Source organism: Takifugu rubripes, chromosome 20, assembly GCF_901000725.2.
Source record: "Takifugu rubripes chromosome 20, fTakRub1.2, whole genome shotgun sequence".
Lineage (NCBI taxonomy): Eukaryota > Metazoa > Chordata > Actinopteri > Tetraodontiformes > Tetraodontidae > Takifugu > Takifugu rubripes.
The window spans coordinates 17647566-17670065 of NC_042304.1; the positions used below are offsets into that span (position 1 = coordinate 17647566).

Consider the following 22500-nt stretch of genomic DNA (forward strand, 5'->3'; position numbering starts at 1 on the left):
GAGGTTAGCTTCGAAGTTCGCTCTCGCGTAAATATCTGTTCTCCGTCACTGAAGGATGGTTGTAGTCATGTGACTCGTGGGTCTGTGACTGTAGCAGCTCCATGATGCACGAGAGCGATCACAATACAGGGAATCTCCCCGGGAGCCTGGTTCTGAAGACGTACCCGGATGTACAAGGAGGAGGAGGAGGAGGAGGAGGCCTTGTTTACAAGTAGGTGCATTTACTCAACTGACCTTTGACCTTTTGATCCGTTCGGGCCCTGTGTCATGCTCTGACTGTGCTGTCTACGCGTGTCCTTGATGGCTTTAGTCCTTGGTGGCTTTATCCTTGGTGGCTTTATTCCTTGGGGTAGTCCTTGGTGGCTTTAGTCCTTGGTGCTTTAGTCCTTGGTGGCTTTAGTCCTTGATGGCTTTATTCCTTGATGGCTTTATTCCTTGGTGGCTTTATTCCTTGGTGGCTTTAGTCCTTGGTGGCTTTAGTCCTTGGTGGCTTTAGTCCTTGGTGGCTTTATTCCTTGATGGCTTTATTCCTTGGTGGCTTTAGTCCTTGGTGGCTTTAGTCCTTGGTGGCTTTAGTCCTTGGTGGCTTTATTCCTTGATGGCTTTAGTCCTTGATGGCTTTATTCCTTGATGGCTTTAGTCCTTTGTGGCTTTAGTCCTTGGTGGCTTTAGTCCTTGGTGGCTTTATTCCTTGATGGCTTTAGTCCTTGATGGCTTTATTCCTTGGTGGCTTTAGTCCTTGGTGGCTTTAGTCCTTGGTGGCTTTAGTCCTTGGTGGCTTTAGTCCTTGGTGGCTTTAGTCCTTGATGGCTTTAGTCCTTGGTGGCTTTAGTCCTTGGTGGCTTTAGTCCTTGATGGCTTTAGTCCTTGGTGTCCTTGGTGGCTTTAGTCCTTGATGGCTTTAGTCCTTGATGGCTTTAGTCCTTGGTGGCTTTAGTCCTTGGTGGCTTTAGTCCTTGATGGCTTTAGTCCTTGGTGGCTTTAGTCCTTGATGGCTTTAGTCCTTGATGGCTTTAGTCCTTGGTGGCTTTAGTCCTTGGTGGCTTTAGTCCTTGATGGCTTTAGTCCTTGATGGCTTTAGTCCTTGATGGCTTTAGTCCTTGATGGCTCTAGTCCTTGGTGTCCTTGGTGGCTTTAGTCCTTGATGGCTTTAGTCCTATTCTTCAGTAGTTTTCCTGAGGAACGTGCTGGATGATGCTCCTTTCTTTATTTGCTACTCTCGGCTTGTCTCAGCTGTCTGACAGATTTTCCACTGTTCTTTACATCATATTCAACATTCATGTGTTTCATTTAGCTTCAGAGAAAAGAGAGGAGCTGAGGTTCAGACACCTCTGGATCTGCCCCTCAGTCTTTGAGCAATAAATTAGAAAAAGAAAGCGAATGCTTTCATCTCAAAACAATTCTGGCTGGTAAAACGTCTCCAGGCTGTTTTTGTGGTGAAACTCAAGTGGACACGTTGGTGTTGTGTGGTGACTCAAGGTACGCTCGCCATGAAGGTTATGAGGAAAGATTCTCTGGCCATCAAGCTGAGTAACCGTCCATCAAAGAGGGACCTGGAGGAGAAGAACATCCTTCCCCTGCAGTCGGACCAGGAACGACTTGAGTCCCGACAACAGATGGCCACCAAGCTCACACGGTGAGACCCTTGAAAAGTGGTTCCTGGTCATTGCTCTGGTCCAGCCTCCCAACATCTGGCTCCAGGGGTTTCTTGTACAAATCCAAGCTGATTAATACCCTGACAGAAGATGCAGTCCGGCTGGGTTCTACATGACATGAGGGTTCTACATGACATGAGGGTTCTACATGACATGAGGGTTCTAGATGACATGAGGGTTCTAGATGACATGAGGGTTCTACATGTCATGAGGGTTCTACATGACATGAGGGTTCTACATGTCATGAGGGTTCTACATGTCATGAGGGTTCTACATGACATGAGGGTTCTACATGACATGAGGGTTCTACATGTCATGAGGGTTCTACATGACACGAGGGTTCTACATGACACGAGGGTTCTACATGACACGAGGGTTCTACATGTCATGAGGGTTCTACATGACATGAGGGTTCTACATGTCATGAGGGTTCTACATGACACGAGGGTTCTACATGACACGAGGGTTCTACATGTCATGAGGGTTCTACATGACACGAGGGTTCTAGATGACATGAGGGTTCTAGATGACATGAGGGTTCTACATGTCATGAGGGTTCTACATGACAGGAGGGTTCTAGATGACATGAGGGTTCTACATGTCATGAGGGTTCTACATGACACGAGGGTTCTAGATGACATGAGGGTTCTACATGACACGAGGGTTCTACATGACACGAGGGTTCTACATGTCATGAGGGTTCTACATGACACGAGGGTTCTACATGTCATGAGGGTTCTACATGACACGAGGGTTCTACATGACACGAGGGTTCTACATGTCATGAGGGTTCTACATGACACGAGGGTTCTAGATGACACGAGGGTTCTAGATGACATGAGGGTTCTACATGTCATGAGGGTTCTACATGACAGGAGGGTTCTAGATGACATGAGGGTTCTACATGTCATGAGGGTTCTACATGACACGAGGGTTCTACATGTCATGAGGGTTCTAGATGACATGAGGGTTCTACATGTCATAAGGGTTCTACATGTCATGAGGGTTCTACATGTCATGAGGGTTCTACATGAAACACACACAAATCTGATGAAAATAGATTTCCTGAAATAGACGTTGCTATTTTTTCAGGCGGTTGAGTCAGAGGCCGACAGCAGAGGAGCTGGAACAGAGGAACATCCTCAAACGTAGGTTTACTTTCAACACAGTGAGAAATGTGTGTGTGTGTGAGTGAGTGTGTGTGTGTGTGTGAGTGAGTGAGTGAGAGACAGACCGACAGACAGAGACAGACAGACAGACAGACAGACAGACAGACAGACAGACAGACAGACAGACAGACAGACAGACAGACAGACACTCATTTCATCATTGCTGTTTTGGGTGTTTTCTTGTTTTTACTTCCCTGCAGCCAGGAATGATCAGGAGGAGCAGGAGGAGAAGATGGAGATCAAGAGACATTTATCCAAAAAGGTGAGGTCAAGATGCTCTTTGGGTGTTGGTTTTGGCCTCATCCATGGTTGCCATAGTGATCCAGCTTTAATTACAGCCTCATGAAGGTTTCATCTGGAACACCATCTTCATCTTAACGGCCCAAAGGTGTGGGACAGCATCGGTCACCCTATGACACCCCCATGATCTGAGAGAGTGTTCCAGCAAGGGTTTGGAACCCTAACCCATTAGCAGTGTCCTGGCACCCATAGGTCACCCTATGACCCCCCCATGATCTGAGAGAGTGTTCCAGCAAGGGTTTGGAACCCTAACCCATTAGCAGTGTCCTGGCACCCATAGGTCACCCTATGACCCCCCCATGACCTGAGAGAGTGTTCCAGCAAGGGTTTGGAACCCTAACCCATTAGCAGTGTCCTGGCACCCATCGGTCACCCTATGACCCCCCCATGACCTGAGAGAGTGTTCCAGCAAGAGTTTGGAACCCTAACCCATTAGCAGTGTCCTGGCACCCATCGGTCACCCTATGACCCCCCCATGACCTGAGAGAGTGTTCCAGTAAGGGTTTGGAACCCTAACCCATTAGCAGTGTCCTGGCACCCAATCGGTCACCCTATGACCCCCCCATGACCTGAGGAGAGTGTTCCAGCCAAGGGTTTTGGAACCCTAACCCATTAGCAGTGTCCTGGCACCCATCGGTCACCCTATGACCCCCCCCATGACCTGAGAGAGTGTTCCAGCAAGGGTTTGGAACCCTAACCCATTAGCAGTGTCCTGGCACCCACTGTACGTGTCTCCTACAGCTCAGCCAGCGGCCAACAGTGGAGGAGCTCAGGGAGGCCAAGATCCTCATCCGCTTCAGCGACTATGTGGAGGTGGCTGAAGCTCAGGACTACGACAGGAGGGCAGATAAACCGTGGACACGGCTCACGGCAGCAGACAAGGTAAGATAATGCTCCTGCATGCCACTTTCAAATGGAGCTCCACAGGTGACCAGGGGTTTGTGGCCTTCAGGCTGCCATCAGGAAGGAGCTGAATGAATTCAAAAGCACAGAGATGGAAGTGCACGAGTCCAGCCGTCACTTCACCAGGTGAGAGCATCTGGTCGTCAAACATGAAGCTGAAACTAAGTGGTGGAACAGGTGCTCTGACCCTCCTGAGGGCGGAGCCAAAGCCGTTCCAGTCCACCTTCACCCCTGCCGTGGTTTCTCCCCAGGTTCCATCGGCCATAAACCACGGAGACCTCAGCTTTGGCAGAACACTCAAAGCCCCCGGCGGCCGGACTCCCCGCCCCTCCTGTGGGAGAGGCTGAGCGGGGGGGCGTCGGAGGGCCAGGAGCCAGCACGCGTCGGAGGGTCGCCTACCGCCTCCTCTCACAGGAGCTTTCTTCTTGATATTCAAAGGAACTCATTAGTCATGTTTTTATGATGAAGGTGCTGGTTTGTTTCCTTTACAGGAATGTGAAGGACAGAATGGGAGGATGGGGGGGGGGGGGGGGTCATGTCCTAATCACAGGAATAGTTTTCCTGCTTTTCCCCGGATTCTCTCAGCTGAACGCCATCTCCGTCTGTGCTGGCACCGCTGGGTTCCACCCACATTTCCAGCAGTTCTGTGCTGCTGGCAGCTGGACGGAGAAGCAGAACCCCCTGGACAGACGCCGGTACCAGAATACTCAACACTCCGGGTGCATGCACCACCCCGCACACTTCACAGTCCTCTCCTCAAACCAAAGCCACTTCCTTTGCTCTGGTTGTGTCCTTGAGGCTGCGCTCACACCTGGATGCTCCGGATCTGTTCTGACTCAGCTTTGGTTCAGGTTCTGTTCCTAGTCCAGAGCCACATCACCTAGCTTTGGCTGGTTCATGTGGCGCTACACACGCTGCCGTCCACATTGGGCCGTTTATGATGGGCTGGGCTTGTCGGGTCGATTACCTTCTCACCTCAAACAAGGAGAATCAAGCCTCGTGTCCCCTCGCCCTGGTCCAGAAGATCTCCAAATGATGCGGGTATGAAACGTGCCGAGAGCTCGGTCGCGCTGGAATCTGATCCAGAATCTGCCGACGCAGTGAAACGTTGCTGCATTTAGCAGAACCAGGATCCTTTGTTGTCTGGTGAACCGCACAAACGCCCCGCCACCTTAACTTTGTTGATGTTTACTGATTACTGGGAGGGCTACTGGGTTATCTGTGGTCAGGGTTAACCCTGACCCTGACCCTAACCCTGACCCTAACCCTGACCCTAACCCTGACCCTAACCCTGACCCTAACCCTGACCCTGGGTGTCTGCGGAAGAGCGCCGGTCCAGTTACTGACTCGAGCATTTTTGGAAAGAAAATGTACAAAGAAAATGTACAAAGACAGAATGAGAAGAATTTTAAAGGGTTTTGTATAACAGCAAAACTGCATGTGACTATACATTTATTAGGAGTCTTTTTGATGGAAGTTTCATTAAAAAAACTTCTTAAGAAAAGTTGAAGCTTTGTTGCCTTTTTTGAGGCTGCATCAGTGGGTCCTGTTGCATCATGGGAGAGCAGCGCTACACGGCGTGTATGGGGGTACCGCAGTACTTGTGCCACAGGTCGATGGCTTTGGTCACCATGGCGTCCGTGTTCTCCTGCGGTATCTGAGGGGGAGGGGCCAGCGTGAGGTGTGACACTGACACACACGTGACAGGAAGCTTTGTGCGTTCACTCACATTGCACAGAAACGCGCGCACACCTTCAGGACGGCTCAGGCCCATCAACACAATCTTGTAGCTGAGGAGGATTTCCAAGGCCACGAACACGAGAACCTTACAGGAGCCGCTGATCACTTTGTCCCACACTCTGAGAAGAAAGCGTTGGTGTGATTGTAGCATTTAATTCAACTAAAACATCTGAGCCAGCTCACGGGCATCACAACACAAAAGCCACAAAAACTGTCAAAGGTTCAAAACATGTGGAATGGAAAAGGTGCCAGACTGGATTCTATCAGAATTCTCATTCATGTCCCATTAAACTAACCTTCAGCTAGGGTTAACCCTAACCCTATGGTTAACCCTAACCCTAACCCTATGGTTAACCCTAACCCTAACCCTAACCCTGACCCTATGGTTAACCCTAACCCTAACCCTAACCCTATGGTTAACCCTAACCCTAACCCTATGGTTAACCCTAACCCTAACCCTGACCCTATGGTTAACCCTAACCCTAACCCTAACCCTGACCCTATGTTAACCCTAACCCTAACCCTAACCCTATGGTTAACCCTAACCCTAACCCTATGGTTAACCCTAACCCTAACCCTGACCCTATGGTTAACCTTAACCCTAACCCTGACCGTATGGTTAACCCTAACCCTAACCCTGACCCTATGGTTAACCCTAACCCTAACCTTCAGCTATGGTTAACCCTAACCCTAACCCTGACCCTATGGTTAACCCTAACCCTAACCTTCAGCTATGGTTAACCCTAACCCTGACCCTATGGTTAACCCTAACCCTAACCCTAACCCTGACCCTATGGTTAACCCTAACCCTAACCCTGATCCTATGGTTAACCCTAACCCTAACCCTATGGTTAACCCTAACCCTAACCTTCAGCTATGGTTAACCCTAACCCTAACCCTGACCCTATGGTTAACCCTAACCCTGACCCTAACCCTATGGTTAACCCTAACCCTAACCCTGACCCTGACCCTATGGTTAACCCTAACCCTAACACTGACCCTAACCCTATGGTTAACCCTAACCCTAACCCTATGGTTAACCGTAACCCTAACCCTGACCCTATGGTTAACCCTAACCCTGACCCTGACCCTATGGTTAACCCTAACCCTAACCCTGACCCTATGGTTAACCCTAACCCTAACCCTAACCCTGACCCTATGGTTAACCCTAACCCTATGGTTAACCCTAACCCTAACCCTATGGTTAACCCTAACCCTAACCCTAACCCTATGGTTAACCCTAACCCTAACCCTATGGTTAACCCTAACCCTAACCTTCAGCTATGGTTAACCCTAACCCTAACCCTGACCCTATGGTTAACCCTAACCCTAACCTTCAGCTATGGTTAACCCTAACCCTAACCCTAACCCTGACCCTATGGTTAACCCTAACCCTGACCCTATGGTTAACCCTAACCCTAACCTTCAGCTATGGTTAACCCTAACCCTAACCCTGACCCTATGGTTAACCCTAACCCTATGGTTAACCCTAACCCTAACCCTGACCCTATGGTTAACCCTAACCCTAACCCTGACCCTAACCCTATGGTTAACCCTAACCCTAACCCTATGGTTAACCGTAACCCTAACCCTATGGTTAACCCTAACCCTAACCCTGACCCTATGGTTAACCCTAACCCTAACCCTGACCCTATGGTTAACCCTAACCCTAACCCTAACCCTGACCCTATGGTTAACCCTAACCCTAACCCTATGGTTAACCCTAACCCTAACCCTATGGTTAACCCTAACCCTAACCCTAACCCTGACCCTATGGTTAACCCTAACCCTAACCCTGACCCTATGGTTAACCCTAACCCTAACCCTAACCCTGACCCTATGGTTAACCCTAACCCTAACCCTGACCCTATGGTTAACCCTAACCCTAACCATGAGGCACACACACTCTGAAGCTAGCGTTAGCGCACCTCTGCAGGCTGGACTCTGGGAGGCAGCCGGCGTAACAGCGTCTGAACCAGAGAGCGTAGGGGAGCCGGGGCAGGGCGCCGATGGCCCTCAGGTGGCTCAGCAGCCGAGGGTCCTCCTGACTCAGGTAGTGTTCCAGACTCTTCGGCTTCAGCCACGGGCAGAAGCTCAAGTCAGAGGAGTTGCATCTTTTTTGGATCTTGGGACACACGTCACACGTGAAAGTCTCACATTTTAGGCAAGACTCACCAGGTGGGGAAACGAGTCTCCAAACTTGGCGTGAAACTGGCTGACGAACGATTTGATCAGCCAGTAACAGTCGACGGAATCATCCGTGATCTCCTCCATGGCTGCAGCGATGGACAGGAAGTCTTCATCCTCTTCACCCTGGAACACATCGGCAGCGGCTCATAACACCAGGATCACAAACGGCCTTTCCTCACTCCTGACGTGAAGCCTGAACCTTGGACGGGATCCTACATCAGGTTTCAGTAGCAGAGACCATCGCAGGAGTCACTGCCAAACTACACTAAGAATTTCTCAGCTCTTACCGGGGCCGGCGTCTCGGAGCAGCGAGGCAGCACTTGGCTCTCCAGCTGAAACATGCGCAGGTAAACGTGCGTGGATGGTGTGGAAGCGCTGATGTACCTCATCACCTCCAGAGCCTCCCTGATGTCCTGGTACTGAGCCTTCCTGTAGCCCCCAACCAGAGCGTGAGAGTCGCTGTGAGGAGGCAGGATGCCTGCAGGAAGTGATGTCACACAGTCTGACTGGACAGGTTCTATCTTTGGTCTCGCACAGATTTAGAAAATTATTATTTTGCTAGTTTTAACACAAAGACCAAACTGGAGGGTTTCATATTAAAACCACAGGAAACAAACTCAGGTAAAGCAAGAATGTGTGTGTGCATGTGTGTGCGTGTGAGCGTGCATGTGTGTGTGTGTGACACACACGCACGCGCAGGCAAGGGTTGACAGATAATAGATAAAGCATCTGTTATAATCCAACTTGTCTCAACCCAGGCTGAAGCCGCTCTCGCTCTCGTTAGCGCAGGTCATCTCGTTAGCGCAGGTCACCTCGTTAGCGCAGGTCATCTCGTTAGCACAGGTCATCTCGTTAGCACAGGTCATCTCGTTAGCACAGGTCATTCATCCCAACCGTCAGATTGTTCAACATGCACAATACTTCATTGTAGCACCAATAACCATATTTGGCATATTTGCACTAACTAACCATAACTACCTCTGGAATCTCTTATTTGCACCTCTTATTTGCACCTTAAATTTTCTTCACACTGTCCGACACTCCTGTAAATAATTTTTAATTTCTGTATATACTCTACAATGTAAATAGCAATGTACATAATAGAAGAGTCTTTTATGTTTTTCTTTTAGTCCTTTCTGTACTGTTCACCACGGGCTGCCGCTGTAACGTGCAATTTCCCCGATGTGGGATCAATAAAGTCTTTTATCCTTTATCCTTTTATCCTTTGCCCTCCTGCTCCCCACAAACGTCCTCCATGTTCCTGTGGGGTCCCTGTGGGGTCCCTGTGGGGGTTCCTGTGGGGTCCCTGTGGGGGTTCCTGTGGGGGTCCCTGTGGGGGTCCCTGTGGGGGTTCCTGTGGGGTTCCTGTGGGGTCCCTGTGGGGTCCCTGTGGGGGTTCCTGTGGGGTTCCTTTGGGGTCCCTGTGGGCTTCCTGTGGGGTTCCTGTGGGGTTCCTGTGGGGTCCCTGTGGGGGTTCCTGTGAAGTTCCTGTGGGGTCCCTGTGGGGGTTCCTGTGGGGTCCCTGTGGGGGTTCCTGTGGGGGTTCCTGTGGAGTTCCTGTGGGGTTCCTGTGGGGTCCCTGTGGGCTTCCTGTGGGGTTCCTGTGGAGTTCCTGTGGAGTTCCTGTGGGGTTCCTGTGTCGTGGAGCAACGTAGCGAACGTCGTAGCTGAATGTCAGGGCCTAAAACCTAACTCCACTGCACACAGCTGTTTTCTTTACTGGGGAGGAGAACCTGGACTGAACTGGTACCACCATCATCGTTTTTCATATTAAGAAACCTGTTAAAACATTTTAGAGATATTGCAGCCATTTCTCAAGCGTCTCACCTAGTAACACTTTCCACACATGGATCCTGTACATGGACGGGAGGGGGAACCTCTGACTGAAGGTACTCAGCTTTTCCAGGTCTGCAGAGAAAGTGAGATGAAACCAAAAAGTCACAACAAAAAAAGGTCAATGGTGACCTGGGTGCTCAGGCTCAGGGTTACCCAGAGGATTGTCCTTCAGCAGGATCTCCAGTGACTTCTTCTCCTCCACGCCTCTGAATCCCACTTTCTCATAATACGCAGAGCGAAAGTTTCTCTGAGGGTCTTCGGTCATTTTCTGATCGCTCTGCAAAACACACACGTCTGTTTCCTTTTGTCCTGTCCAGCAGTGTTGGTCCAACATGGACCGGAACCCTGACCAATAGAAACAATGTCTTTAATCAATGAATTTTGGACTCGACAGCTGGAAATCCCACAAACCGATAAACAACTACAGGCAACAAGGCGAAGAAATAACGACCAGAAGAAATAACTACACAATTAACTAACACATTTCAACCTGTTTTGTGACTTTTTCAACTTGTTTTTCACTGAGTGGCGTTGGTGGGATAAAATGGGAGATAAATAACAGCTGGTTTGGACCCATTTTCTATGTACCGACTCTGGTTCAGAAGGCTGTAATAAATAAGTCCACAGTTTTTAGCCAGTCGGTGCTGTTGAACTTCCTTTGGTTTTTAATCTACTAGCAATGAATCTCAATGTTGCTTTGGATCGTGCAGGAAAACTTAAATTACAGACCTGCCATATAACAGTCCTTTTACACCTGAAGGCTAATTTACACCAAGGTAAATATTACATTTTTAAAAATGTTACATATGCTACAATATTGGTAAATGACTTACTTTCACTGTTGTGTTTCTCGCGAGGTTGATTATCTCCAGCTAGAATCTCAGGCTAACTCGGTAACTTTTAAATACATCACTTTGCCGATAAGCTAACATTGGTGTTAGCTCATCAGTTCAACAGGTAAGAAATGCTATTTTCTTAAAAGATAAGCATGTTGTCAGCAACAAAAAGCGAACTCCTCGCACTACATGCTAACAGCTGCTGCTAAAACACACCCGGGTTTTGACTGTCCAAATAAAACGTACTTTACTTGTTAAACAAAAACGCGAATAAAAATAAATGATAAGACATAGCTCATTAGTATTTTTCTCAGTAATTTAATAAAAGGTATATATTCAAATTTAAAAATAAATAAAATAATGTATCACCAGTACATTCAATTGTTTTATTGTGAAAACAAAAAAGAAATGAAAAAAAGCTTCCGGTGTCATCTCTGTGATCAGGATGGCTGTGTCCGACTCCACACCCTCGTTCCTTGTTCCCTCCTCACTACATGGGGACATGGATGAGTGAACTACGTAGTGCACTCAATTTAAAGTTAGTATTCGGGCAACGGCGTCATTTACGGCGCACGTAAAGTGACGTCATGGTGTCGCATAATAATTACGAAGCGGTCGCCAGGAAAAGTGGCCAGGTCCATTTAATTATTTTAACCCATCAGAAAAACATTCAGCGGTCATTTTATGAAAACGCAATATTTTACCCTATAATTAACTTTATATAATCAAATGAAATATTAATGTCAATAATAATACAATAATAATTACTTATTACCTAAAATAATTAGTGTCCATCAAAACTAACCCTTCCATCAAAAAATGGATCAAAGCTACTTTTCATCTTTGTAAATATTCTTTTACTGAGATTCTGTCGCCTGGTGAGGAACAGACAATTCCGAAGAACAATTTTAAATGAGGGGCGGGGGATCAGTGAAGATTGATTTATTTATTTTTTACACATTTATGTTGTAACATTTTAAGATGATCATATTGGATCCCTACTGGAAAAAAAATCTTATTTCCAAAAATTTCATTTTGCGTTAAAAATGTCTCCCATCAGCCATCACGTGATACCGTAAAGGCTGATGGGAGACATCACCGAGTTAGGGTGCTCGCTTGTCCACTATGTTTCGCAGTGCGTTGTGGGATACATTGAGTGCACTACATAGGGTCCAGCGATGCTCACTAACATTTCGGACACTATTTCACGGTGGCGTCCACACTCTTGAGGGCACTATGTAGGGTATGGGGGGGGGTTAGGACACAGCTGGTGTTAATTTTCCTTTCATGTGATTAAAGCCAGTTGTTTGAAAGGGATTTTTCGATAATGTGTGCATCATTTTAAAACGTTCAATAAGAACTATAAAAATAAAGGACATGATTAATTCTTCAGGGCCAGAGACTAAAAAGGCTTTATTTTTAGACATAAAAAAACCCCAAACCGCAAAACAATAATGAACAAATGATTGAGTTAAAAACAAACCAAAAAGGTAAGGAATGCACCAAATAAACACTCCCAAAAACACCATTTCCAATGCAAGCCTAAGATATGGTTTTAACAAGAAGCTTTTTAGGGTTTATTTAAGTGCTCATCTGTGCTAACAAAAATGAAATTTAGTCTTTTTTCAAGTTTTGAACAGCTGAATGCCAAAGCAAAATCTAAACATAGGAAAGACATTGTTGTGTTTTTGTTGTATAGATGTAACCTATTTCTCTGAACATTTAGAATACACAAGCTGTAATTAGTGAATTTAGTTTATGAGGGTGAGAAGAATGTGGAAAAGCTGCGGTGACCAAGTGCTGAGAAGCCCAGGTCCACGCTGCTCCTCCGGGAGCCCCGCCTGGAACCACTTCTGGATCCAGTGGTGGATCCAGGAGCTGATGCAACATTGTAGGGGCTACTGATGCCCTTGGAAGACATAGATGATGCCTGGAGCATTTTCACCCCAGTTTTCTGCTCCACCATGCAGTTATCCAGAGCTTCCTTGTAAGAGATCTTGAGTTTGCTTTTGGGGCAGGTCAGGTTCTTTGTGTGATGTGCGATATCTTGGAGCTTATGAGCAGTGCTGTCCTCCAGCCAGCCCATTTCCAGAGCATCTTGTATGGTTCTTCTGCATTTGACTTCTGGATCATAAAGCCCGCCCGTCACAAACTGGAACTCCATGAATCTCTGTCCTGCTTCATATGGCAGCCACATCTCCTTCGTGGCCTCAGCAGCAGACATTTTCTTTTTGTGTTTGATGTCCTCAAAACCAAAGAAAGCTTTCTGAGCAGGCTTGAGCCGAGAGGCCGCATCCTCAGTTATTATCCCAAGGCGCGACGCCTCCTGAAGACCAAGTCTTTGGCCATCTACGGGATTAATGATTCCTCCAGTGCAGGCCTGTGCCTCTAGTAGTCTCTGCGCAGTGATTGAATCCACCAGACCACGATTCAGAGCTTCCGTAATTGATATCTTTTGGAGATCCTCCGTGTCAAAGATGGCCCCCACTGGTTCTTGTTCAACCAGCACGTCAATGGGGGAGGCCAGAGCAATAGATGCCTTGGATAGGGTCCTGTGGTGGTCAGTTGAGTCTCGTGATACACTGCCAATCGTGGTTCTTTGTTCAGCAATAATGGATTCTTTGGTTGAGTTTGTGCTGAGGATGGGTGATGAAGGTCTTGAACGGACTAATGACGTTGTTGCTTTTACTATTACCGGACCTGAAGTTTCCAGTGTTTTTGAAGTTGATGAAAACTGGACAGGAGTTGAGCTTGAGGATAGAGAAGTTATTGAGGTTACTGATGATGTCACTGAAGAAAGACCTGAAGCTCGTTTGGTCTTATTGGTGATGATACCTGCAAATTCATTAAGGTTGATGGTGTGTGATCTGTACTGTTCGAGGTCGGACTGACTAATCACCTGCTTTTTGAGTAGTTCACTAATGTCGTACTTTTGTTCCGTCTTCCTGTCAATAATAACCAACCGGGTGGAGCCATCTGGATCAATCATGGTGATCTCCTCCCACTCACACTCTTGTTCAGACAGCTCCAGGAAGGTCCCATAGTCAATGTAGCCTTTGTCATATGCTTCCCGTATTGTCATTTCTTTATTTGTTTCTGGATCCACAATTACCACTCTCCTCTTTCTCAGAGTGTTTTTGGTAGTTGACCCTTTCTTCATCTCATCCATGATGGGTAAAAGGATAAGGCCAGTCTTCTTATCTGTGATGCAGCTTTTCTTCAGCTCTGCATATGTTAGCTTCTCCTCAGTGTTGGGGTCAAAGAAGCCCTTGTAGTCAACATTGTGATCACTTAACATCTTCCTCATTTTTTCATCAAAGTAGCCCCTTTTGTATGCCACATCCATTTTGATACGAAGTCCATGTTCTGGATCAATGATTCCACCACTTGCAATCTGCGCTTCCAGCAGACGCATACCACGATCTTTGTCCACCAAGCCTCGTTCTATGGCCTGAAAGAGTGAGATAGTCTTGTCTGTACCAGGCACTCTGTAACCAATCACAGCTTTTTCAGCTGCTTGAAGGTTCCCCTTAAACTCTGGACCAAAGAGCTTTTTGTCATAGGCATCCTTAACAGTCAGGTAAAGGTTGTTGACAGGATCCACAATGAACCCGGAAGCAGCTTGAGCCTCAAGTAGTTCCAGAGCTGAGTATTGCTGCAAAAGACCGTCTTTCATGGCCTGATATATAGGCATTACCTGATCCTTAACTTCATTGTAAACTCCAGCAATGCACGTGGAACCTCTCAGGTAGAAGAACAGGTTGTTTTCAATCTCTTGTCTTGTCAGTTGACCCTGCCTCACTCGGTCTATATCATGATGTTCCAACAGGTTGGCATCGACTAAATCTATGATCGACACATGGCCCCTCAGCCCCTCAACAGTTAAAAGTTTCTCAGGTTCAGGGAGAAGCAGAAAACCTGAGCTTGGATCCACTGTGCACTTTGTCTTAAGCGATACATATGTTGTTGGTTGTTGAGAATCTGGGTCCAGATAGCATTGAGGATCCTGGCCCAGTGCTTCGTAAAGGCCGTTATCAATAATACCCCTACTCATGGCAATATCTTTGGGTAGAAAAACACTCAAGGCAGGATCTAAAATCCCACCAACAGCTTGTTGGGCTTGAAGTAGTCGTAGAGCTACATCCTTGTTAATTAATCCCTTATTCATAGCCTGGCCAGCTGACAGTATTGTGGCAGTAATCGGGTCACTGTAACCCATGGCAGCAGCCTCAGCCGCCAACAGCATTGGCTCATCCTCTGGATCAGTCACTCCACGAGCACATGCTTCTTTTACTGTCAGTTTCATCCCTGTTCTGGGATCAGTGAGGTGACCTGTGGCAGCTTGGGCCTCCAGGAGCAGGTCAGCATTTTTAGGAGACATCATGTTTTGTTTCTTTGCCTCTGTAAAGGACATTTTCCTAAAAGGTCCTGCTGCAACTCCAGCAATTGGCCCTGTTCCTTTTAGAAAGAGTTTCTTATCTATGGACACCTCATGGACAGTTTTCTCTCCCTTTATTAGTTGGTCAAATGTCAGTTTGTCCAGGACTCCACAATCAAGCAACTGTTGTGCCGTGACTGCCTTCCGGACCCCGTCAAAAAGTAATTTTGATGGGTCAGCCTTCTCAGAGATGGGCAGAAGGTGAAGGCCCGTGTGGGCATCTATCATGCATTTTTCTTTCAAAGCCCCATAGCTGATGTTAAGCTCCGTTTCAGGATCCACGTAAGAAGGTGGACTCAGCTTTAGAGCATGACTGAGGTCTTCGTCCAAAAGGTGGTGTCTGATAGCGGTCTCTTTGGGGAGGAAAACACTAAGATTGGGATCTAGAATGCCCCCCACAGACTCCTGCGCCTGCAGCAGGCGTAACCCATTTTCCCTGTCAATCAATCCCTTTTCAATGCCTCAAACACGGAGAGTGGCCTAGCCGAGCCCACATGTTCATATCCCACAGCAGCAGACTCTGCTGCCAATAATGTTTCTCTGTCTGCTATGTCCACCACCCCTCTGCTACAGGCTTCTTCCACTGTCAACTTCTGATTGGTGATTGGGTCAATCACGTAGCCTGTGGCAGCCTGTGCTTCTAGCAGCAAAGCTGCACTAGCTCCAGACAGCAAGTTCTGCTTCTTGGCCTCTGATAAAGATATTATGCCATGACGTCCAACTACCACCCCAGCAATGGGTCCCGTTCCTTTCAAATAAACCAGTTTTTCCACAGACACCATTGGTACACTCTTCTCTCCTCTCACTAGCTGGTGGAATGTCGGTTTGTCGAGCACACCACGTTCAAACAACTTCTTGGCTGACACTGGTTTCCGAATGCCCATGAACATCAATTTGGAAGGGTCTTTTCTCTCAGTTATTGGCAGAAGTATAAGGCCAGTATGAGATTCAGCTTTGCATTTTTTATTTAAAGCTCCATAGCTGGTATAAAGTTCAGTATCTGGGTCAAGGTAATACTCGGGCCTTGTGTTAAGAGCTTGACAGAGTCCCTCATCAATAATGTTGCGCTCTATCGCTTTGTTTCTAGGCAGAAACACACTCAGTTTCGGGTCCAGAATCCCACCGACAGACTCCTGGGCTTGCAGTAGACGTAGTCCTGTCTTTCTATCAATTAATCCCTTTCTCATGGCCTCAAACAGTGCAAGAGGCTTATCTGTGCTCGGCTCACGGTAGCCTACAGCAGCAGCTTCTGCTTCTAACAGTCTATCTCGATCGCTAGTGTGCACCACTCCTCTAGCACATGCTTCCTCTACAGTCAACTTTTCATTGCTTGAAGGATCAATGATGTGGCCCGTGGCGGCCTGGGCATCCAGAAGCAGATCTGCACTCTCAGTCAGCATCAACATCTGTTTCTTGGCCTCTGATAGAGACAGCTTGCCCAAAGGCCCCGCTGCAACACCAGCAATTGATCCTGTCCCCTTTAGAAAGACTTTTTTATCCATGGACACCTCTAGGACAGTTTTTTCTCCCTTGATTAGTTGATTAAATGTCAGTTTGTCCAAAATCCCACAGTCTAGCAACTGTTGTGCTGTTACTGCCTTGCGGACACCATCAAAGATCACTTTGGTGGGGTCAAGTTTTTCAGTAATTGGCAAGAGAAGCAGACCTGTGTGAGGCTCTGTTCTGCATCTTTTCTTCAATGCTCCATAACTGACATCATGCTCAGTCTCTGGGTCAATGTAGCACTTAGGACTGTGGTTAAGTGCTCGCCACAGGTCTTCATCCAAAAGATTGCATTTGATAGCGGTGTCTTTAGGAAGAAAAACACTAAGATTGGGCTCAAGAAGGCCGCCCACAGACTCCTGAGCCTGTAAGAGGCGCAGACCCGTTTCCCTCTCAATGAGATCCCTCTTCATGGCCTCAAACACAGATAGAGGTTTGGCTGAACTCTGATGCTTATATCCCACAGCAGCAGCCTCTGCTGCCAATAATCTGTCTCTGTCCATGAAGTCCACGACGCCACTGGCACAGGCTTCGTCCACGGTGAGCTTTTGACTATGCCTAGGATCAATGATGTGTCCTGTTGCAGCCTGGGCTTCAAGCAACAGATTTGCACTCTCTTCAGGCAGGAGGTTTAGCTTCTTGGCTTCTGACAATGACAGTTTACCATGACTCCCAACAAATACACCAGCAATAGGCCCAGTCCCTTTCAGGTTTCCCCTCTTTTCCACAGACACCTCTGGGACAGATAGCATTCCTTTTTCTAAACCTCTTAAAGTCAGCTTGTCCAGCACTCCACAATCAACCAGCTGCTTAGCTGTGACAGTTTTACGAACACCATCAAAAGTAAATTGGGAAGGGTCTATTTTTTTAGAAACAGGAAGAAGCAGAAGGCCTGTGTGAGGCTCCACCTTACATCTCCTCTTCAGTGACATATAGGTTACCCCCACCTCACTTTCAGGGTCCAGGTAGAGCTCAGGTTTCAGAGCCAGAGCATGACTTATGTCTTCATCGATCAAGTAACGCTTCATGGCTGTTTGTTTTGGGAGGAACACGCTGAGGACCGGGTCTAAGATCCCTCCTACAGATTCCTGGGCTTGGAGCACTCGCAGGGTTGTGGTCCTGTCAATCAGCCCTTTCTTCATGGCCTGAAAAACGGACAGGGGTTTGCTAATATTGGCACAGCAAAAGCCCACAGCTGCAGCTTCTGCTGCAAGCACCCTTTCTTTGTCCTCTTCATCAACCAAACCTTGGATGCATGCCTCTTCGACTGGTAACTTCTGATTGGTCCTGGGGTCGATTATGTGGCCAGTGGCAGCCTGGGCATCGAGTAACAGGTCAATGCTATCAGGTGGCAGTAGATTCTCCTTCTTGGCTTCTCTGAAGGTCATTTTGTTCAAGGATTCATTTAGAGGCCCTGGGCTATTAGGACCTTCAATGATCAATCCAGCTATTGGACCTGTCCCTTTTAAATAGATTTTTTTTTCAAGTGATACATCGGGCACTGTTTTAAGCCCACTCACAAGCATGTTAAACGTTGGCCTGTCTAAAACACTACAGTCGAGTAACTGGTTTGCCGTTACAGAACTTCTGACCCCATCAAAAATCAAAGTAGAGGCATCCAGAGTTGAGGGCTCCTTTGCTCTCTTGAGCTCAGCTTCCATGTTCTGTCTGATAATAATAACCTCCTGCAGTTCATTCTGGATGGATGTCAGCCGAACTCTATATTTCTCCTCAATCTCCCGTTGTTCCCGCCTGAGTTTCTCTATTTCCCTTTTTAAAGAGTTCTTCTCCATCTCCTGACGTTCCTTGTCTGTGTCATATTGCCTGAGCAGGGCCTGCTTTCCGTCATACTGGTCCTTCCAGTAACCATCCTCGCTCTTCAGCCTCTGGTTCTCCTCCATTAGATTTTGTTTGTTGCGAACTTCATACTCTAGAGTCAGTTTAATCTCAGCAAGTTCCTCCTCAAGTTTTTGAAAATGATCTTTGTCTTTTCCTGTCGTCTGGAGCTTCAACATTAGACTGTCTCTCTCTGCCACAACCTCTTTATGCTGGGACTGAAGCGACTGCAGCAGCACTGTCGTCTGTTGGAACGGACAGAAAAGACAGACAGAAAGTGCCAAGGGACAAAAAGTTAGAAGAATAAAACCATTTTCAGTGTATCACATCTAGAACCATCTATCACTGAACTGAACATCACCTCAGACTGAAACAATCACAGTAAATGTAAAACTAAAAGCTAATTTATGAATAGAAAATGGCAGTGTCATGCAAGCTAGTCCAAGAAAGCAGGAAATAATCTAATGTATATGATATATAAGTCTGGGTGATGCCGTTCCACTTTCATCTACATTCTACTGGGAAAAGGAAAACCAGCACTCAAAAAACCTGCAGATCAAATATGCCGAGCGGAACTACAAGTATTCTACATCTGACTGAACACATTCTGTAAAACTGCAAACCAGCACAAATGAAGTTAAATCATTTGATTGAGTGGTCTATAACTACAGGGTAGAGTTGGGGTTAGAGTTAGGGCTAACCCTCTAGGGCAAGGGTTAGGGTTAGGGTTAGAGGGTTGGGGTTAGGGGGTTAGAGGGTTAGGGGGTTAGGGTTAGAGGGTTGGGATTAGAGGGTTAGGGTTAGAGGGTTGGGGTTAAGGGGTTAGAGGGTTAGGGGGTTAGGGTTAGAGGGTTGGGGTTAGAGGGTTAGGCGGTTAGGGTTAGAGGGTTAGGGTTAGAGGGTTGGGGTTAGAGGGTTGGGGTTAGAGGGTTGGGGTTAGGGGGTTAGAGGGTTAGGGTTAGAGGGTTAACCCTAAGTTTTTGTACTTTATCAATCAGTGCTGAATTTACAATTCACATGTCATATAAACAAGAGTAAAGGCTTCTACTAGATGTCTGCTGGAAGTCAAGAGTGTTTCGATCTGCATGCAAACAGTCAGGCACAGGGAGATTTATGTGATTGTTTCAGGAGGAGGAGGAGAAGGGATCTACAGGTGTTCAAATGTTGCCTAAAGACAGGACACTACTGGATTCAAGTGAGGAGGAGGAGGAGGAGGAGGAGGAGCAGTCCACTTGCCAAACATCCATATACCTCCGTCATCTGGGTTTGGATTTTCTCTGTTTCCAGTCTGAGTTCCTCCCTCTCAGATGAGAGCTCTGAGACCAGGTTGCAGTAATCGATGTTCCTGCACTCACTGGCCTGCAGCTGGAGCTCCAGGGAGGTGATCTGGGAGGAGAACTCATCACCCTGTCTGGATGGAAAGATTTCTGCATTCTTACGTGCTACTCTTAGATCTTCCTCCAGCCTTAGCCTCTCTTTGCTCTGAGATTCTGCCAGGTGTTTCAATCGTTGAATCTCACAGTTGGTTTCCATCTCTACTTTACTTTTCTCCTTTATGGTTCTCTGAAGATCTTCATTTCTAAGATTTGCCTGTTTGATTCTGGCATGCTCCTGGACCCACTGTTGCTGCAGATCCCTGATTTCTGCACTCAGCCTTGTCACATGTTCTTCAGAGTTCTTCTTTTGTTTTATGCTTCTCTCCAGCTCCTCCTTTAACCTCAGATGTTCTTCTTCGGCTCCCTTTTCTGACACACTGGCCTGTTCTAGCTTCTGGTGCAGTTTGGCCACAGTGTTGGTATTATCATCTATGGCTAACTTGTTTTTTTCGAGTTCTGTTTCTATCTGCCTCCTTCTGTGGCATTCCTCTTGATTGTTCTTCCTCAGGGTTTCCACCTGGCTCTCCAGGCTATTTCTAACTGCCTGAAGGTCTTTCATGCGTCCCTGTATCCTTCTCAGGTTTTGTTTGACCCAGATTTTCTCCCTACTCTCCCTCTCCAAGTCCAAACGCATCTTCTGGAGCTCCTCCTTGCACTCCTCTAGCTGTGTTGCAGTCACTGATGAGCTGGTTAGTTTCACCTGCAACTGGACCAAAGACTTCTCAAGCAAACTGTGTTGTTCTTCTTCACTTCTCCTCCTACGGGTTTCCTCTTCCAGAAGGTGTGTGATGTAGACCACCTGGTCACTCTTTTCCTTCAAGGTCTTCGTGATCTCATCCAGCTCGTCCCTGTGCTTCCGGTGTTCCTCATGTCTCTGCCTCTTCAGCGCCTCCACCTGACTCTCCAGCTCTGCTCTCCGACACTCTTCCTCTCGGATGACAACACACCGATGGCGTGCTTCTTCCTCTGCGCCCCTCTTCTGCTCCTCCAATTCACTGTTGAGCACCTTGAGTCTCCTGAGCTCCTCCTCCAGAGTGCTACTCTCCATCACCATCCTTTCATGCTGTCTGTGGAACTCGGCTGTGTCCTCCTCCCTCTGAGACGCCAGCGTCTTGATGTCAGTGTGGCTGGCTTGGATCTGGGATTCATAGCTGATTTTTAATTTATTGATCTCAATACTGCACCGACTTCTTACCTTTGACGTCTCCTTCTGCAGCTCCGTGATTTTCTCTGCATTCTCATCCAGCTGCCGCCGCAGCCGTTCCGTCTCGTGCTCTTTATTAGCTACATTTTTTTCCAGCTCCATCTTGGACCAGCTGACTGTTTCCAGCTCCTTCTGTCTCTTCCTCAGGACAGAATCGTACTCCTCCTGCTGGAGGCTGTAGCGCTCCTCTGCCAGCCGTCTCTTCCTTTTTTCCTCTTCAAGCATGTAGTTGAGACGCGTCGCCTGATCGTTGAGCTCTGACAGTTGGCTCTGGGTGTTGTCCAGACTCTCCTTGGTGGCAGTGCACTTTAGCACGGTGCTTTGTTTCACCTCCTCCATCAACAGCAGGTTGTCTCTCAACTGGGACAATTCCAGCTTGTGACAACTGAGGTCATTATCCAGAGCTTTGTTCTTGGCATCGGAGTCCTGGATGTTTTCCCTCAGAAGATGGAGTTCCTCTTCCAACAGGTCAATCTTAGTGTTGCGAATCTAAAAGCAAAGATGGGGATTTTTGTATTAAGCCTACATTAAAGATAGTTGTCTCGCAAAACTCTAAATGATGATTAAAGAAAGCAGCAACACAAGAGATCACATCAGTCGTACCTTGAGCTCCTCCATGTGTTTGAGCAGGTCTCCCAGGAATCTGTGGTGGTCTGCAGACATGGTGAGGAGCGTCACGTAGCGCGTCTGCAGCTGAACAGCCTGAGACAGCAGAATGTAAGAAATGAGAACTTTTACAAGCAAACATGCTTCTTTTTTAAATCAGCTACCTCCTGGTGGAGGTCCACAGTTGGTGACTTCAGCATTGTCCTCTTGATGGGGATATTGAGTAAAGTCTCCAAACCAGAGGAGTATGCTGCAAGGTCTGTTTCATAGTCCTGTAACACAAAGGTCATTGTTTTGATAAATGATTTTGATGGAGCACAGAGTGGCAGCATCCTCACCTTGATAGAATTGCTGCAGGCTATGTTGGCCTTCAGCACGCCCTCGAGGGTCTCCCTCTTTGATAAGATGTCTGAGTTCAGGGCCTTGGCGGCACAAAATGACAAACGCATCAGATCCCTGACGCCTGAGCAAAAATGCAACAGTGCCTCTAAAACAATAACAAGTAGGAAAGAGACCTTCTGGTGGTTAATGAGGTCTGTCAAAGCTTGGACGCTGTCCATCTTGGTGGCCTGAAGGCTCTCTTGTTTCTTCCTCGTGGCTTCCATCCAGCTGTCAAAGGAGGCGCTGCTGTCTTTGTAGCTCTGCAGCTGAGGTTGGTAGAGCTGTAAATCCTGGAGTCTGACCATGGGGGAGACAGAGAATCAGGGGCTCCAGCTGTGTGGGTGGGTGGGTGTGAGTGGGTGTGTGAGTGGGTGTGTGAGTGGGTGGGTGTGGGTGGGTGTGTGAGTGGGTGTGTGAGTGGGTGTGTGAGTGGGTGGGTGTGGGTGGGTGTGAGTGGGTGTGTGAGTGGGTGTGTGAGTGGGTGTGTGAGTGGGTGGGTGTGGGTGGGTGTGTGAGTGGGTGTGGGT

General features: G+C 47.5%; 3 protein-coding genes across 4 annotated transcripts in view; 1 reads left to right on the forward strand and 2 right to left on the reverse strand.

Annotated features, from left to right (window-relative positions):
• Positions 1-65: 65 nt before the first annotated feature.
• LOC101065849 (phosphatase and actin regulator 1-like) lies at positions 66-5327 on the forward strand. Its single transcript, XM_029828641.1, has 7 exons — positions 66-211; positions 1480-1636; positions 2748-2803; positions 3025-3086; positions 3866-4006; positions 4077-4153; positions 4279-5327. The coding sequence occupies exons 1-7, from the start codon at positions 169-171 to the stop codon at positions 4292-4294; spliced, it is 552 nt and encodes a 183-aa protein (XP_029684501.1). The 5' UTR covers positions 66-168; the 3' UTR covers positions 4295-5327.
• Positions 5328-5427: 100 nt separating this feature from the next.
• On the reverse strand, positions 5428-10868 carry tbc1d7 (TBC1 domain family, member 7). 2 transcript variants are annotated; one of them, XM_029828640.1, is made up of 8 exons: positions 10627-10868; positions 9947-10070; positions 9785-9865; positions 8245-8435; positions 7943-8080; positions 7696-7841; positions 5757-5886; positions 5428-5684 (listed from the first exon to the last, which is right to left on the reverse strand). In XM_029828640.1, exons 2-8 carry the CDS (start codon positions 10056-10058, stop codon positions 5598-5600), a joined length of 885 nt encoding a protein of 294 aa, XP_029684500.1. In that variant the 5' UTR covers positions 10059-10070; positions 10627-10868; the 3' UTR covers positions 5428-5597. The 2 variants fall into 2 exon arrangements, with proteins under 2 accessions (XP_029684500.1, XP_003976551.2); XM_003976502.3 differs by having other exon boundaries at positions 9947-10138; positions 10627-10867.
• Positions 10869-12017: 1149 nt separating this feature from the next.
• The window catches only part of dspb (desmoplakin b), a 22089-nt gene continuing 11606 nt past the window's right edge, over positions 12018-22500 (reverse strand). The window contains 7 exon segments of the mRNA XM_029828283.1: positions 12018-15511; positions 15514-18651; positions 19658-21475; positions 21590-21688; positions 21757-21864; positions 21931-22014; positions 22108-22270. Coding sequence (XP_029684143.1) covers positions 12386-15511; positions 15514-18651; positions 19658-21475; positions 21590-21688; positions 21757-21864; positions 21931-22014; positions 22108-22270 — 8536 coding nt within the window. The 3' untranslated portion in view covers positions 12018-12385.

What these genes read in the sequence shown, in the direction of transcription:
- LOC101065849 (XM_029828641.1), top strand. Translation starts at nt 169, where the DNA reads ATGTACAAGGAGGAGGAGGAGGAGGAGGAGGCCTTGTTTACAA. An exon ending in GGAGGAGGCCTTGTTTACAA is followed by an intron (nt 212 to 1,479) that starts GTAGGTGCATTT and finishes TGGTGACTCAAG; the next exon opens with GTACGCTCGCCATGAAGGTT. An exon ending in ACAGAGGAACATCCTCAAAC is followed by an intron (nt 2,804 to 3,024) that starts GTAGGTTTACTT and finishes ACTTCCCTGCAG; the next exon opens with CCAGGAATGATCAGGAGGAG.
- tbc1d7 (XM_003976502.3), bottom strand. Translation starts at nt 10,127, where the DNA reads ATGTTGGACCAACACTGCTGGACAGGACAAAAGGAAACAGACGTGTGT. An exon ending in GCTCCGAGACGCCGGCCCCG is followed by an intron (nt 8,081 to 8,244) that starts GTAAGAGCTGAG and finishes GATGTGTTCCAG; the next exon opens with GGTGAAGAGGATGAAGACTT. An exon ending in TGCGCGCGTTTCTGTGCAAT is followed by an intron (nt 5,685 to 5,756) that starts GTGAGTGAACGC and finishes CCTCCCCCTCAG; the next exon opens with ATACCGCAGGAGAACACGGA.